The 12,339-nt window shown below is 39.6% G+C and overlaps 1 protein-coding gene across 2 annotated transcripts; it reads left to right on the forward strand.

Moving 5' to 3' along the window:
• Positions 1 to 489: 489 nt before the first annotated feature.
• RIT1 (Ras-like without CAAX 1) lies at positions 490 to 9,189 on the forward strand. Of its 2 annotated transcripts, none has more exons than XM_008570802.1 (6): positions 490 to 637; positions 1,037 to 1,181; positions 1,347 to 1,403; positions 4,352 to 4,425; positions 4,649 to 4,840; positions 6,487 to 9,189. In XM_008570802.1, exons 1-6 carry the CDS (start codon positions 617 to 619, stop codon positions 6,715 to 6,717), a joined length of 720 nt encoding a protein of 239 aa, XP_008569024.1. In that variant the 5' UTR covers positions 490 to 616; the 3' UTR covers positions 6,718 to 9,189. The 2 variants fall into 2 exon arrangements, with proteins under 2 accessions (XP_008569024.1, XP_008569033.1); XM_008570811.1 differs by having other exon boundaries at positions 490 to 600; positions 1,037 to 1,184.
• Positions 9,190 to 12,339: the final 3,150 nt, after the last annotated feature.

A 12,339-nucleotide genomic window follows, 5' to 3' on the forward strand; every position in this document is an offset into this window, starting at 1 on the left:
TCATCTTCTCTAAACTTGATTTCAATGTGTTTTAGGAGGATTTGGGAGGGGGGTGCTCCTTTCCTCACTTCTTGTCTATGTGTCACATTTGGCCAAATTCGTTTTTTTTTTTTTTTTTTTTCACAAGCAACAAACATCCCTGAGTAAGTTGTTACTTTAGAGGTCGCCTGCTTGTCTCATCACATTCTTTCTCTCTCGATGTTGGTGTCAATATTTACTTTCTACCCCGTTGATGATCTAACAGTTTGGGTTTTTTGGCTGCTGGCCAGTATGGGGATCCGCTGACCGTCCAGCCAATCTAACACTTTCGTATGTGTGTGCCTACCTTGAGTGTAGTACGTGATCAGACGGCCATCTGTGGTGAGTCGCGGAACTAGGTTTGGGGACCTGGGAGGAGACGTGGCGCCCACCCCGGAGAGGGCGGGGCCGACTGTGGGCGTCACAGGCAGGCCCCGCCCCTCCCGCCGGGACGCGGGGCGCCGGTGGCGCCATCTTACCCGGCTCCGGGAGGGGTCACAGGTCAGTGCCCGAGCCCTACCGCCAGTGAAGGAAGACCAAGTGGGTGATATTGAACGGGCTGTGGACTTCCCGCCCTGGCGGGTACGAGCAGCGGGGGATGGGCTCGGTAGGCGGAGAGGTGAGGGGCACGATGGCGGGCGGGGGAGCTGCTGGGGGTGGGGAGGGGGCGGGACCTGCGGGTACCGCCGTGAGAGGACCCCTGCGGCCTAAGGGCAGCGTTCCTGGGGACCGCAAAACCCAACCTCTCTCGACTCCTTACCGTGCCAGTGCGCGTGTCTGAAAATCTAAATTTCTTTGCCTTTTTATAGTTTCCTTTCTGGAAACAGTAAGTTCGAAAATCTGTGATGTGTCATAGGCCTGAAATGTCCAGGAGGGAGGGCGAGGGCCGCCAGAAAGGGTACAGTAGTGAGCAAGAGCAGTGGGCCAGTGTAGATGTGGGAAGGCAGGGCACTGGCTGTAGGACTGTCCTCACGGTGTCCCCATTCTGGATTAAATGTTTTCTCCTTTTTGTTTTTAGGTGGTTTTTCCTCAGGGAAACTCAGGATTCCCCCAGAGGACAATGGATTCTGGAACTCGCCCACTTGGTAGCTGCTGTAGCAGCCCTGCAGGACTCTCACGCGAGTACAAACTAGTGATGCTGGGTGCTGGTGGAGTGGGGAAAAGTGGTAGGTGATATTTTCTATTCAACAAGAAGTAAGGATGAAAAGTACTTAAATGATTTTTACCCAAACCAGATGGGACATCGGCTATAGTGCATTGTCGATTCTTAAAATTCCTTCTGTGGGTAACCCTCATGACAATTTTAACTTTCATTTCTTGTTTTGAAGCCATGACCATGCAGTTCATCAGCCACCGCTTCCCAGAAGATCATGACCCTACCATTGGTAAGTCAGGTTTCCAAATACAGCCAGTAAAAGTATCTGGGTGAATGTCAGTTTTAAAAATGGTTTCTAACTATTTATATCTTGAGCCTTTTTTTTTTTATTTTTTTTTATTTTTAAAAAGATGACCGGTAAGGGGATCTCAACCCTTGACTTGGTGTTGTCAGCACCACGCTCAGCCAGTGAGCAAACCGGCCATCCCTATATGGGATCCGAACCCGCGGCCTTGGTGTTATCAGCACCGCACTCTCCCGAGTGAGCCACGGGCCGGCCCCATCTTGAGCCTTTTTTGGTGTCTAATTCAGATTTATTTAGAAACAAGAGTATTGTAGCATTTGGTAAGCAATTGAATATTTCTTTTTTCCAGAATTAATTCTGTATATTCACATAAGCCGTCTCTGTTTTGTATTGAACATTAATAGGATGACTTTCTTTGTCTTTTTTTTTTTAATGGTTGGTATACTATATTGCCAGATTGAAGGAAAAGCTTAAAGGCCACTTAAGGAAAATTTTTCTTGCTGTCACTTTTCTATAAGACTGACTCTGTAACTATGAGTCAGCTGGTTTGAACTTCCACAGAAGGAAGCAGAAAAACAAGTAGAGCCAGCCTGCTGAACTCTTACAACCCAGAGCCTGGACTTCCTCCACATGAAGCCCTTCATTTACTTCCTTATACCTGAAGTTTGTTATATAGTAATGTCTTCTCTCCTGTCTTTTATAGTCCTTATCTATGTTGTTGGCAGAATACTAGGAGAAAAAATAAGTCATTTGTCTCCTTTGCCTTTTTACTTTTTAATTGCTATTCTCTACACAGACTAAACCATAAGAAAGCAGGTTCAATTCTAAGGGGTCATATTAGTATAAAAGAAAAATGGGGGTGGGAACAGGGATGGCACAGAAAATCTGCCATGCTACTATTATTTTAAGGATGTGATATTCTCCTGTAATCCTGGGTCTCTAGGAAGGATTTCCATTGGGTCAGGCCTCTGCTGCTCTGTTTTCCACAAAGCCAATCAGTGTTCTGTGGTAGACCACCTTTGGATGTGGTTATTTTACACAGTAGATTTTTCCATGGATTGCAAAAATAGAAAAAGTTCTTGTTTTTTCCATGTACTGTATCAAATTTAGAACATTGTTCAGGGATTAAATCTATTGTGGGAGTTCTAGGAGTAAAATCAATTTAGGGCGTAGAATAATTTACTTCTTATTAAGTAAATAATAACAGAACTCCAGAAACATCTTTTCTTTAGAGTAGAACTCATAATACTTTTTTTAATCAGTCACTGTTTTTTCTCTAATCAGCTACTCTCCTGACAATATTATTTGATTCAGCCTCAAATACTTATGTCTCTTGAGTTCCTGCTATGTGCCAAGCACTGTGGTAGGCCTTGGGGGTACAGTGTGTGCTCTCATTGAGTTTACAGTTTATTGCATTTTATTTCAAACTTTGGTTGTAAACTGTAAGAAAAAATATTTTACATTGTAACCAGTACAAATATAGGTGTGAGGGCTGACCCCGTGGCTCACTCGGGAGAGTGTGGTGCTGGGAGTGCAGTGGCGCTGGGAGCGCCGAGGCCACGGGTTCGGATCCTATATAGGGATGGCCGGTGCGCTCACTGGCTGAGCGCGGTGTGGGTGACCCCAAGCCAAGGGTTACGATCCCCTTACTGGTCACGGTCACACACACACACACACACACACACATACACACACCAAACAAATATAGGTGTGAAAATATATGTATGTGTGTATGTTTATATGTACTTAAACATAAGCACAAAGTGTATATATGGGAAGGTAGGGCCATACATACAGCCAACCTATTTTTCTTTCTTAAAGTTATGTATATGTAACTGATAGTAAAATATTATGAAACTATGCTTACCTCACTACACATGGTGCACTTTGGTATTTTCTGTTTTCATTTAGGCTCTGCTTGTTTATTTAAATGCTGGTCCCTACCCATTAAATTGATTTTACAACTCACTGATCCTAGTGGATCATGACCTATAGTTTGAGAAACATTGATTTAGTGGGCTCTTCCTTGAGGAGGAGTCAGAAGCAGGGAATCAAGAAAAAATGTTGGGCTGGCAGGGTAGTTCAGTTGGTTAGAGTTTGGTGTTATAACACCAAAGTCAAGGGTTTGGATCCTTATACTGGCCAGTTGCCAAAAAAAGAAAAAAAAATGTTAAAAGGAGATGCAACAGTATGTAAGCAGCAGTTGTTTTTGAGTGATGGAAGTATTGAGTAGGCTTTTTCCCCTCTTATGTACTTTTCTGTGTTTTCCAAGGTTATTGTAATAATATGCATAAAAGAAATTTGCTTTCATAAAGGAGAAATTATAACAATATGGATTATTTAGAAAATAGTAAAGTTATGTTTTTCTTTTGTGTGTAGTATTAAAATGAGGAAGAACTATAACATATAGCATATAAGGCTTTTGAGTCAAGCATCCCTGGGTTTTAATCCTGGCTCTATCACTAATTGGAGAACACATTTAATATTTTAGAGTTTGATTTTCTTTTCTTTATCTGTAAAATGGAGATAATACCTATTTCATTGGATTATTTTGCCTATTTAATAAGTTAATATGTATAAATTACTTAGTATATAATGCATGGCATGTAATAACTATTTAATCAATGGTAAAGTTACTTTTCTGGCTTAATATTTTTTAAAAAGACATTCTCTCAGAATCCTTTTTTAGCTTAGAATTGTAGGTGAAGTGTTATAAACTTAAGCTATGAATAAACTATACCATCACCTACATGAAAAAAAGACCTTAGTTGAAGACCCAGTTTATGTATCTCAGTGGATTTAGTATGAAAGTTTCCTGAGAAAATTTGGGCCTGTTAAAGAATGTGGGTGGAATCTACTTCTCTATAAGTTTTAAAATTGATATTTCTTCCTACATTTATGGGTTCATAGTACACATTTCTTCTCTTCTGTAGAAGATGCTTATAAAATCCGGATTCGTATTGATGATGAGCCTGCCAATCTGGACATTTTGGATACAGCTGGACAGGTATTAAATCCAAGAATGCTATGAGTAAAAGCTTTTTCACTACAGTAAATGGGAAGGGAAGGCTTATGCAGAGAAGATCACTAGTTTATCTCTTAATTTTTCATGCACTCTGACTCAGGATAGCAGGTAATTGACATATCTCTTCTTTAATCTCAAGTAAATAGCTAATGTGTGTGTAGTTCTAGGTTGCATCAGTACATTAATTACCCGTGTTTCTCTCTAGGCAGAGTTTACAGCCATGCGGGATCAGTATATGAGGGCAGGAGAAGGGTTTATCATCTGTTATTCTATCACGGATCGTCGAAGTTTCCATGAAGTTCGGGAGTTTAAACAGCTTATTTATCGAGTTCGACGTACTGATGATACACCTGTGGTTCTTGTGGGAAACAAGTCTGACCTAAAACAGCTAAGACAGGTGAGGATAGAGAAGAAAGTGCTGTCTGTATGTGGAATTAGTCATTCTTGTTTCTTGTTTTATGCATTCCTTTGCCTTAAAATAGAAAGTCAAAATTAGTTTCCCCTTAACCCTGAAAACTTCCCTATATATACTAATCTGCTATTTTGGATAAAATCTGGATTTTTAGGAATCAATTTACAGGACACAATCCACAGGATTATGATCAGATTACAAATACTAGGGTACTTCAAAAAGTTCATGAAAGGATTCGTATTCTTTTAATTCTATTTTTTTATGAGCTTTTTTTTTTTTTTTTTTTTTTTTTTTTTTTTTTTTTTTTTTTTTTTTTTTTTTTTTTGTCTTTTTGTCTTTTTTTTTTTTCGTGACCGGCAACGGATCGCAACCCTCAGTGTCGCGCCCGCACCGGGCCGGGACCGGCAACGGGATCGCAACCCTCGGTGTTGCCCCCGCTCCTCGCTCAGCCAGTGAGCAGCCGGTCTATATGCGGGATCCGAACTCTCGGCGGGAGCACCGCCGCGCTTCCCAAGCGGCGCACTGTAGCAGTGCGCCACCGGGCCGGCCCTGAAATTTTCTATGATAAAAAGATTTTTAAATGGATACACAGTTACAAGTAGATAGGAAGAATAAGTTCTGGTGTCCTAGGCTGACTATAGCTAATAATATTATATTGTACATTTCTAAATAGCTAGAAAAGAAGATCATGAGCTTTTTGAAGTAACTTCTTGGAACCCATTAACTGAAGGGCTCATGGAATGTTTACTTCCAAAAACCTCAGAAATAAATCTGTCTATGTTGCAACAGGAGAACCTTAAGTCAGACTTTAAGATATACTTCCTGATGGTGAGAATTATGAGTCTCATAAGGAGAAAATAAGAGAAATTGTGGAGGATTTTAAAATAAGTGATACCTTTCAAGTTAGCACTGATGTTTAAGATTTTGCTGTTTGGTGTAAGATGAAGGTGTAATGAAACAGGCACATTCATGACTACTAGTGCAAAACTTTTGGGAGCAGGTTGACAGTTGCTTCCCACTGGAAAAATCTATTTAGATTTTTCAGTTAATTCCCATTGGACAAATCTATTTAGGGACTTACATATAAAGTGTTCATTGCCAGCCTATTTACGGTAGCAGAAAATGAGAAATAGTCTAACTGTTCAAAAGTAGGAGAAATTATGGTACATCCATGATTGTATATGTCAGTTTTGGTTTCCTAATAGTTTTCATTATTGTAGTTTAAGTATATTTCTCTCCCTTTTGGCGACTGGCCAGTACAAGGATTGAATTTTGGTGTTATCAGCACTACGCTCTAACCAACTGAGCCAACCAGCCAGCCTGTTTTTCTTTCTTGAAGGAAAAAGTAGAAAGACAATTCAGATTGCATATTTGATATCTGTAATGATTTCCTCTTCCAAAAAGTTACCTTAAAAATAGACTAGAAATAGAATCATATAAATTGAAGGCAGAAACATTAGAAATCATGTAATTCAAGCTCCCAAAATTAAGCAAATTACTGCATTCTGCTTGAACACCTCCAGAGTTCAGGAGCTCTTTTCCTGTTATGGTAGCCCATTCACTTTTTTGGACAGTTGTAATTGTTTTCTACTGTTACCACTATAAATTTTCTTATGTTTACACTTTTAAAGGTCACCAAGGAAGAAGGATTGGCTTTGGCCCGAGAATTCAGCTGTCCCTTTTTTGAGACATCTGCTGCATACCGCTACTACATTGATGATGTTTTTCATGCCCTTGTACGGGAGATACGTAGGAAAGAAAAGGAGGCAGTACTGGCCATGGAGAAAAAATCTAAACCCAAAAATAGTGTATGGAAGAGGCTAAAATCACCATTCCGGAAAAAGAAAGATTCAGTAACTTGAAGGGAAGACATAAAGTGCTCATCTGTGAACTGCAGTGCTTAATCAAAGCAGTCCAGTAACCTGCAATAGTGAGCATGGTGCTTGCTCTTTCTCCTATTATGACCATTATTTTAAAAGTAACTGTTGAGGGGGATATGCCTACTAGGAGTCTACAATGATGTGGTATTTAAAGTATTATCTCTTAGTTATTCTAATTTTTTAACCCAGTGGAGCACTGTCTGCTTTTAAATTATCAGATTAGAATTTGATCTACCAATGTTTTGGGTTCTGTTGCTGATATTAGTTAATGTAAATTGTTTATATTTGGGAGTATATGTATGCCATGTGTGTTTGACTAAATTCACAAAAGAAATTTTTTTGCCATGCGCTCTACATTATCCTTCAACTTTAGTTTTCTCGGACTGCCCCATAGAAGAACCTCAGTCTCCTATTCACACTGTGCTTTCTAAAGACAGAACAAAAACTGTATGAGGAGATCAGTGCTAAAGTTCAGTGAATAACTGTGGATCTGACTCCTTTTGTGGATAATGGAGTGATGAGATTTAGGGAAATCAGGCCATATGTTCACAGGGACTTGACTAGAAAAAGCTAAGATCAGAACAGTGTTCGCAGTACAAGCCTTGCTTTTCTAAGAAGTGCACGTTTCACCAAATGCACTGGGGTGGGTGAGAACACACAGAAGCATATAAAATATATTGAATGTTTCTTGTAGGAAGAAATTTTACTCTTCCATTCAGGGTTTTGCCTTTCTTTACCTTCAAAGGTGAACACTTTGGGAACCATTACTGGATTACTAAATTCTTGTTTAATCTACATCCTTAGTTAGGACAGCCATTGCCTTGTACAAGTTAATTTTTTTCCCACAGATGCACACACCAGTGCATTTAATTAATTGTTTCTTAGTGTTTTGTCTTACTTCCCTGTGCTCTTTAGAAGAGCTACTTGCCTGTCAACATGTTTTTTAGGCCCTTCATCAGGCTGACTGCATTTTCCATACAGAATAGAGACCAGAAGTTTGAGTAAAATTATGTATGTGCCTCCTTGACATCAACAGCCACTAGACTCAGTGCTCTGAGAAAGTCTGTGGTATTTCTGTTTAATGAGTCAGTCTTAAAGCTTTAAAGTTCACATGTGTTGAGTTTTTCATCAGAAGACTTCTTTACAAGATCTTGCTAAGTTTGCCCCAGGATTGTCTGAGCCTTGACAAAGTTTAGCCTAAGAGAATACCACTTTGCTTCCTGTGCATAGTTGAGAAACTATAGTCCTAGGAAGAAACAGCTTTAAATATTGGTGGTGAGTTCTCTTTTAGGATCAGGATTATTTTGATATCTGAACTTATGTGTGGAGAGTAAATGTAAAAGTGCTAAGAGTAAAGCATCATGTATTGAATATTAAATGTCACTGAAGCAGTATTTGTGTCCACTTTAAACTCTTAGAAGATGCTTTTGTGTAGTACCTCTTAGAAAGTGCACAGCTCAACTATTTTCCATTTTCATTACCAGCAAGAGGACAGATTTGTTGTGTTTTTCTTTATAAACTAATGGTATGTGTTCTAGATTTAAAGAAAAGTGAGTTGTAACTTTTTAGCTCTGTGTAGTGGTCCATTTTGAAACTCCTGGAAACATTTTCCTACCAACTAAATCATGTTTTACTGTACTCAAGCCATCCAAAAGTGAAAAACCCAGAATTTGAGTCTGTGCAAGTCAAAAATCTCACAGGAACCATAGCACTTTGGAGAAGCATGAAAGTAGAAAAGAAATACAATGCGGTTCTACTACAACAATATTTCACCACATTTAAACTAGTTTAGAGCCTTTTAGTTTAATGCCTTAGCTTCTCATTACTAATGACTTAGGGAATTGTTATTAGTATCAAGCAAGACATTGACAGCTATATAATTATTGAAGATAGTCAAGGCAATGGAGAATATTGCCAGAAAGAAAGATCTATAAGATAGAACGGAATTTGTACTGTATATAAGAAAAATAATAAATGAGTGTTTTTAAGACTACTGCTGTCATATATTTGATCCTTGGATTAATTAGTACATCAATTAGCATTAAGAATTCTATTCATGGTGCTAGAGAGTTTGAGGGGTATAATATGTATATCTCATAGTTCTATTTGTAGTGATTGTACAGTGTAGGTAATTTATAAGCTCTAAGGAATCAGTTTTATCTAACTTGAGAGCATTAAAATTAATTACTGCCTGGAACTTTGAAGAGAGAAAAATTCAGGGACAAGTTGAAAGGCACTGGAACTGTGCATGTCCATACCAGATCACTAAATTACAAGATTCAGAAGCTAATGTCTAGAATTAGCTGTTTAGAATTCAGAAGGGGACATAAGTTTTAACTTTGTGATATATTAGCAAGAATTGATCTACTATGATGTTTGGGGAGGAGAGAGAAAATTTTTTTTACTTACACACTTGTATATGAAGACTATGACACAATACAAAACTTTTAAGCAGCTTGTTGGGCTTTTTCTTTACTTACCTATGAGTGGGTAGAAATGTTTTAAATCATTGCAAAAGGGTCATTTTAAGAAAAAATGCCATGAAATTTTATATTCTGGAAAATATTGATTAAAAAATAATTGAGTGCCTACCATGCACAGAACACCTATGTCAAGTGCTAGAGAGCATGCTATGGAATGCCCCTTAATTCAAAGAATCTCCTGTTGATAAGGAGAGAGGAAAAGCATGGGAAATGATGGGCCGGCCCGTGGCTCACTCGGGAGAGTACGGTGCTGATAACACCAAGGCCCCGGGTTCGGATCCCTTATAGGGATGGCCGGTTAGCTCACTGGGTAAGCGTGGTGCTGACAACACCAAGTCAAGGGTTAAGATCCCCTTACCGGTCATCTTTTTAAAAAAAAGCATGGAAATGATAGTGCATTTGCCACCTGATTAAGGGGGATTTAAAATTGTTTCAAGAGAATGTGAGAGAATGATAATTTTTTATATGAAGGTCATTGCTTTTATCTCCACTACTCTTAAATGGGCTACTAGAGAGGACCTAGTTTGGACATTAAAGGAATGTATTTTTGTGTCCTCGTTATTTAACATTTTTTGAATGGGTCAGTAACTGTCGGTATTGTCTGCTATAGAAGTGGGGGACATGGAGGAGTGGCATTCTATTTTCTAATATAACCCCTGTTAGGGCAATAGAATTACAGTCAAAGTATTTATAAGCCTCTTCTGTGCACTAAGCATTGTTTTAAGAGCTGTGATTGAAAGGAATATAAAATATGGTCTCTTCTCTGGAGCTTTGATAAAATTTGCATGGACAAAACAACTATGGACTTTAAAGAGTAGGCTGTATACTTCAAACTGGGAATATGGGAATTCCAAAAAAGAAGGAATTAGTATTGTCCATGGCAAATAGGAGGAGCCTGACTCCTTAAGAGCTAATGGAAGAGGAGACAAATTAAAGAGGGATTGAATTTAATTTGAATGGAATAATAAAGTCAAAGAGATGTAACTTCTGAAATTTCTCCTCATTCCTAGTATTTATTGCTTTCTGTCTAAAAATTTCTTGTATAAGTTTAGTAAACTCCTAAGTAATTGGTAGTGTTACACCTTTTCCATACTCAATCTTGAGAAGGGTGAGACATAGGAATTTGAAATCTTACTTTTTAATACTCCTTGTTAACTTTGACAAGGACTTGGCTTTAAATGATGGTTCAAGGGGCTGGCCAGTTAGCTCAGTTGGTTAGAGTGTGGTGTAATAACACCAACCTCAACAGTTTGGATCCCCATACCAGCCAGCCACCAAAAAAAAAAAAAAAAAAAAGGTTCAATACTGAAAATGTTGGATTTCCACCAATCCTAGATTTGCTCAGCTTCAAATTAAATTTTATTTTTAAATTGTTCTTTCCACATTTTGTCAGCTTAGCTAGAACTAAAACTTACATGGTATAACCATAAAGGGAAGTAATTGGAAATCCTTGTTCTCTGATTAAAGAGATTACTCACCCTGCCCTCAAAATATCTCTCTAAATGGTTTCACTTCACAAATTAATTTTATCTTTCTCCCCACTAAGATTGGTGGGAATAATTAGGTATACTGTATTAGGTAAATAAAGAATAAGTAAATTATGAAATAGCAATTGTATTTGTATTTAACTCAGAAGTTTCAAAAATGCCTTGGGGCCCACCCGGGGTCTTAAGGTATGTAGCCAGGGACCAGCCCCCCCCCCCCTCCCACAACCAGATGCACCGCCAGTTCCTCAAGGCCCACCCAGGGACCTGAGGCTTGGATCCGGGGACTGGACCCCCCCAACACACAACGAGGCACACTGTCAGTGCCAAGGAGCATGCCAAAATCATCACCTCCATGTGGGTGGCCCACCACAGCCACCAAAATAACCATAGCTGCCACGAAAGCAGCTAGGTGCCATAACCACCATGCAGATGGTCCACTAGCCACTGGAGTGCATTGACACAAGGAGAGTCATCAGAAGAGACCAAAGAAAATAAGAGGATATCTCTCTCCACAAAGCCCATTCCAGAGTGACAGAAGAAGCATCTGCTCTATGGTAATATTGGGGGACCTGAACACACCTCTCAGCATTGGACAGATCATCTAGGCAACAAATCAGCAGAGTAACCATTACTCTTTCAGAAGGAGAGAAGAAATCTAGGGTAATTAGAGGGGGAAGGGGGGGCCGGCCCTGTGGCTCACTCGGGAGAGTGCGGAGCTGGTAGCACTGAGGCCGTGGGTTCAGATCCTATATAGGGATGGCCAGACCACACTGTGCCGAGGGTTGCGATCCCCTTACCGGTCAAAAAAACAAAAAAAGGGGGGTAGGGGGAAGAGAGGGTGATGGGGAGAGATTGGACAAGGAGCATAAAGAATAAGTTACAATTTGTAACAATATATATTTTAGTAATACTGATTCGATCAGCATATCTCAACGTTGAACCCCCAAAGTATGTATGATCAATTATGATTTAATAAAAAAAGTTTTTTGGTTTTTTTTTTGTCCTTTTTTGAGACCGGCCGCACCGCGCTCAGCCAGTGAGCACTGTGAGCGCACCGGTCATCCCTATATAGGATCTGAACCTGCAGCGGGAGCGCTACTGCACTTCCAGCGCCGCACTCTCCCCAGTGCACCACGGGCTCAGCCCTAATAAAAAATTTTTAAAACTTTTAGAAAGTTTCAAAAAGGTTTTTCAATGACAGTTGAAAGCTGGATCTGTTGTTATTCTTCCTTGGTTTATTGGTTAACTGTGTTTCACTAGTGTGCTATTCACCTATTTGCCTAAATTGCACCCATCTCCATGAAGAAAGCTATAGCTGCCTTAGCTTTTGTCTGCAGAAAGGACATTCTCCTTTGATCAGTTAGTTGAATTGATTTGCTGCTTGCTTGGCATCATTGAAGCCTGGAGGAACCAGGATGGATTTTAGTTTATAGGAGGGTGTGGTCAGACAGTTTAAGTGAGTTTATCCATCTCTATAGAGCCTTGCAGACCTCTGTTTCCTTCACAGATCCAGACAGTAAGAATTGGGCACAGCCAGTTTTATGAGGCTAAAATAAGTCACCTAACTGTGAGACTGCTCACACATGGTTTCTGCTCCTAGTGGGTTTCCAATTGATTGAGAAGACAGGGCACTA

The sequence above is a fragment of the Galeopterus variegatus genome, unplaced genomic scaffold, assembly GCF_000696425.1.
Source record: "Galeopterus variegatus unplaced genomic scaffold, G_variegatus-3.0.2 Scaffold33, whole genome shotgun sequence".
Classification (NCBI taxonomy): Eukaryota; Metazoa; Chordata; class Mammalia; order Dermoptera; family Cynocephalidae; genus Galeopterus; species Galeopterus variegatus.

What these genes read in the sequence shown, in the direction of transcription:
- RIT1 (XM_008570802.1), top strand. Translation starts at nt 617, where the DNA reads ATGGGCTCGGTAGGCGGAGAG. An exon ending in TGCTGGTGGAGTGGGGAAAA is followed by an intron (nt 1,182 to 1,346) that starts GTGGTAGGTGAT and finishes CTTGTTTTGAAG; the next exon opens with CCATGACCATGCAGTTCATC. An exon ending in AGATCATGACCCTACCATTG is followed by an intron (nt 1,404 to 4,351) that starts GTAAGTCAGGTT and finishes TCTCTTCTGTAG; the next exon opens with AAGATGCTTATAAAATCCGG.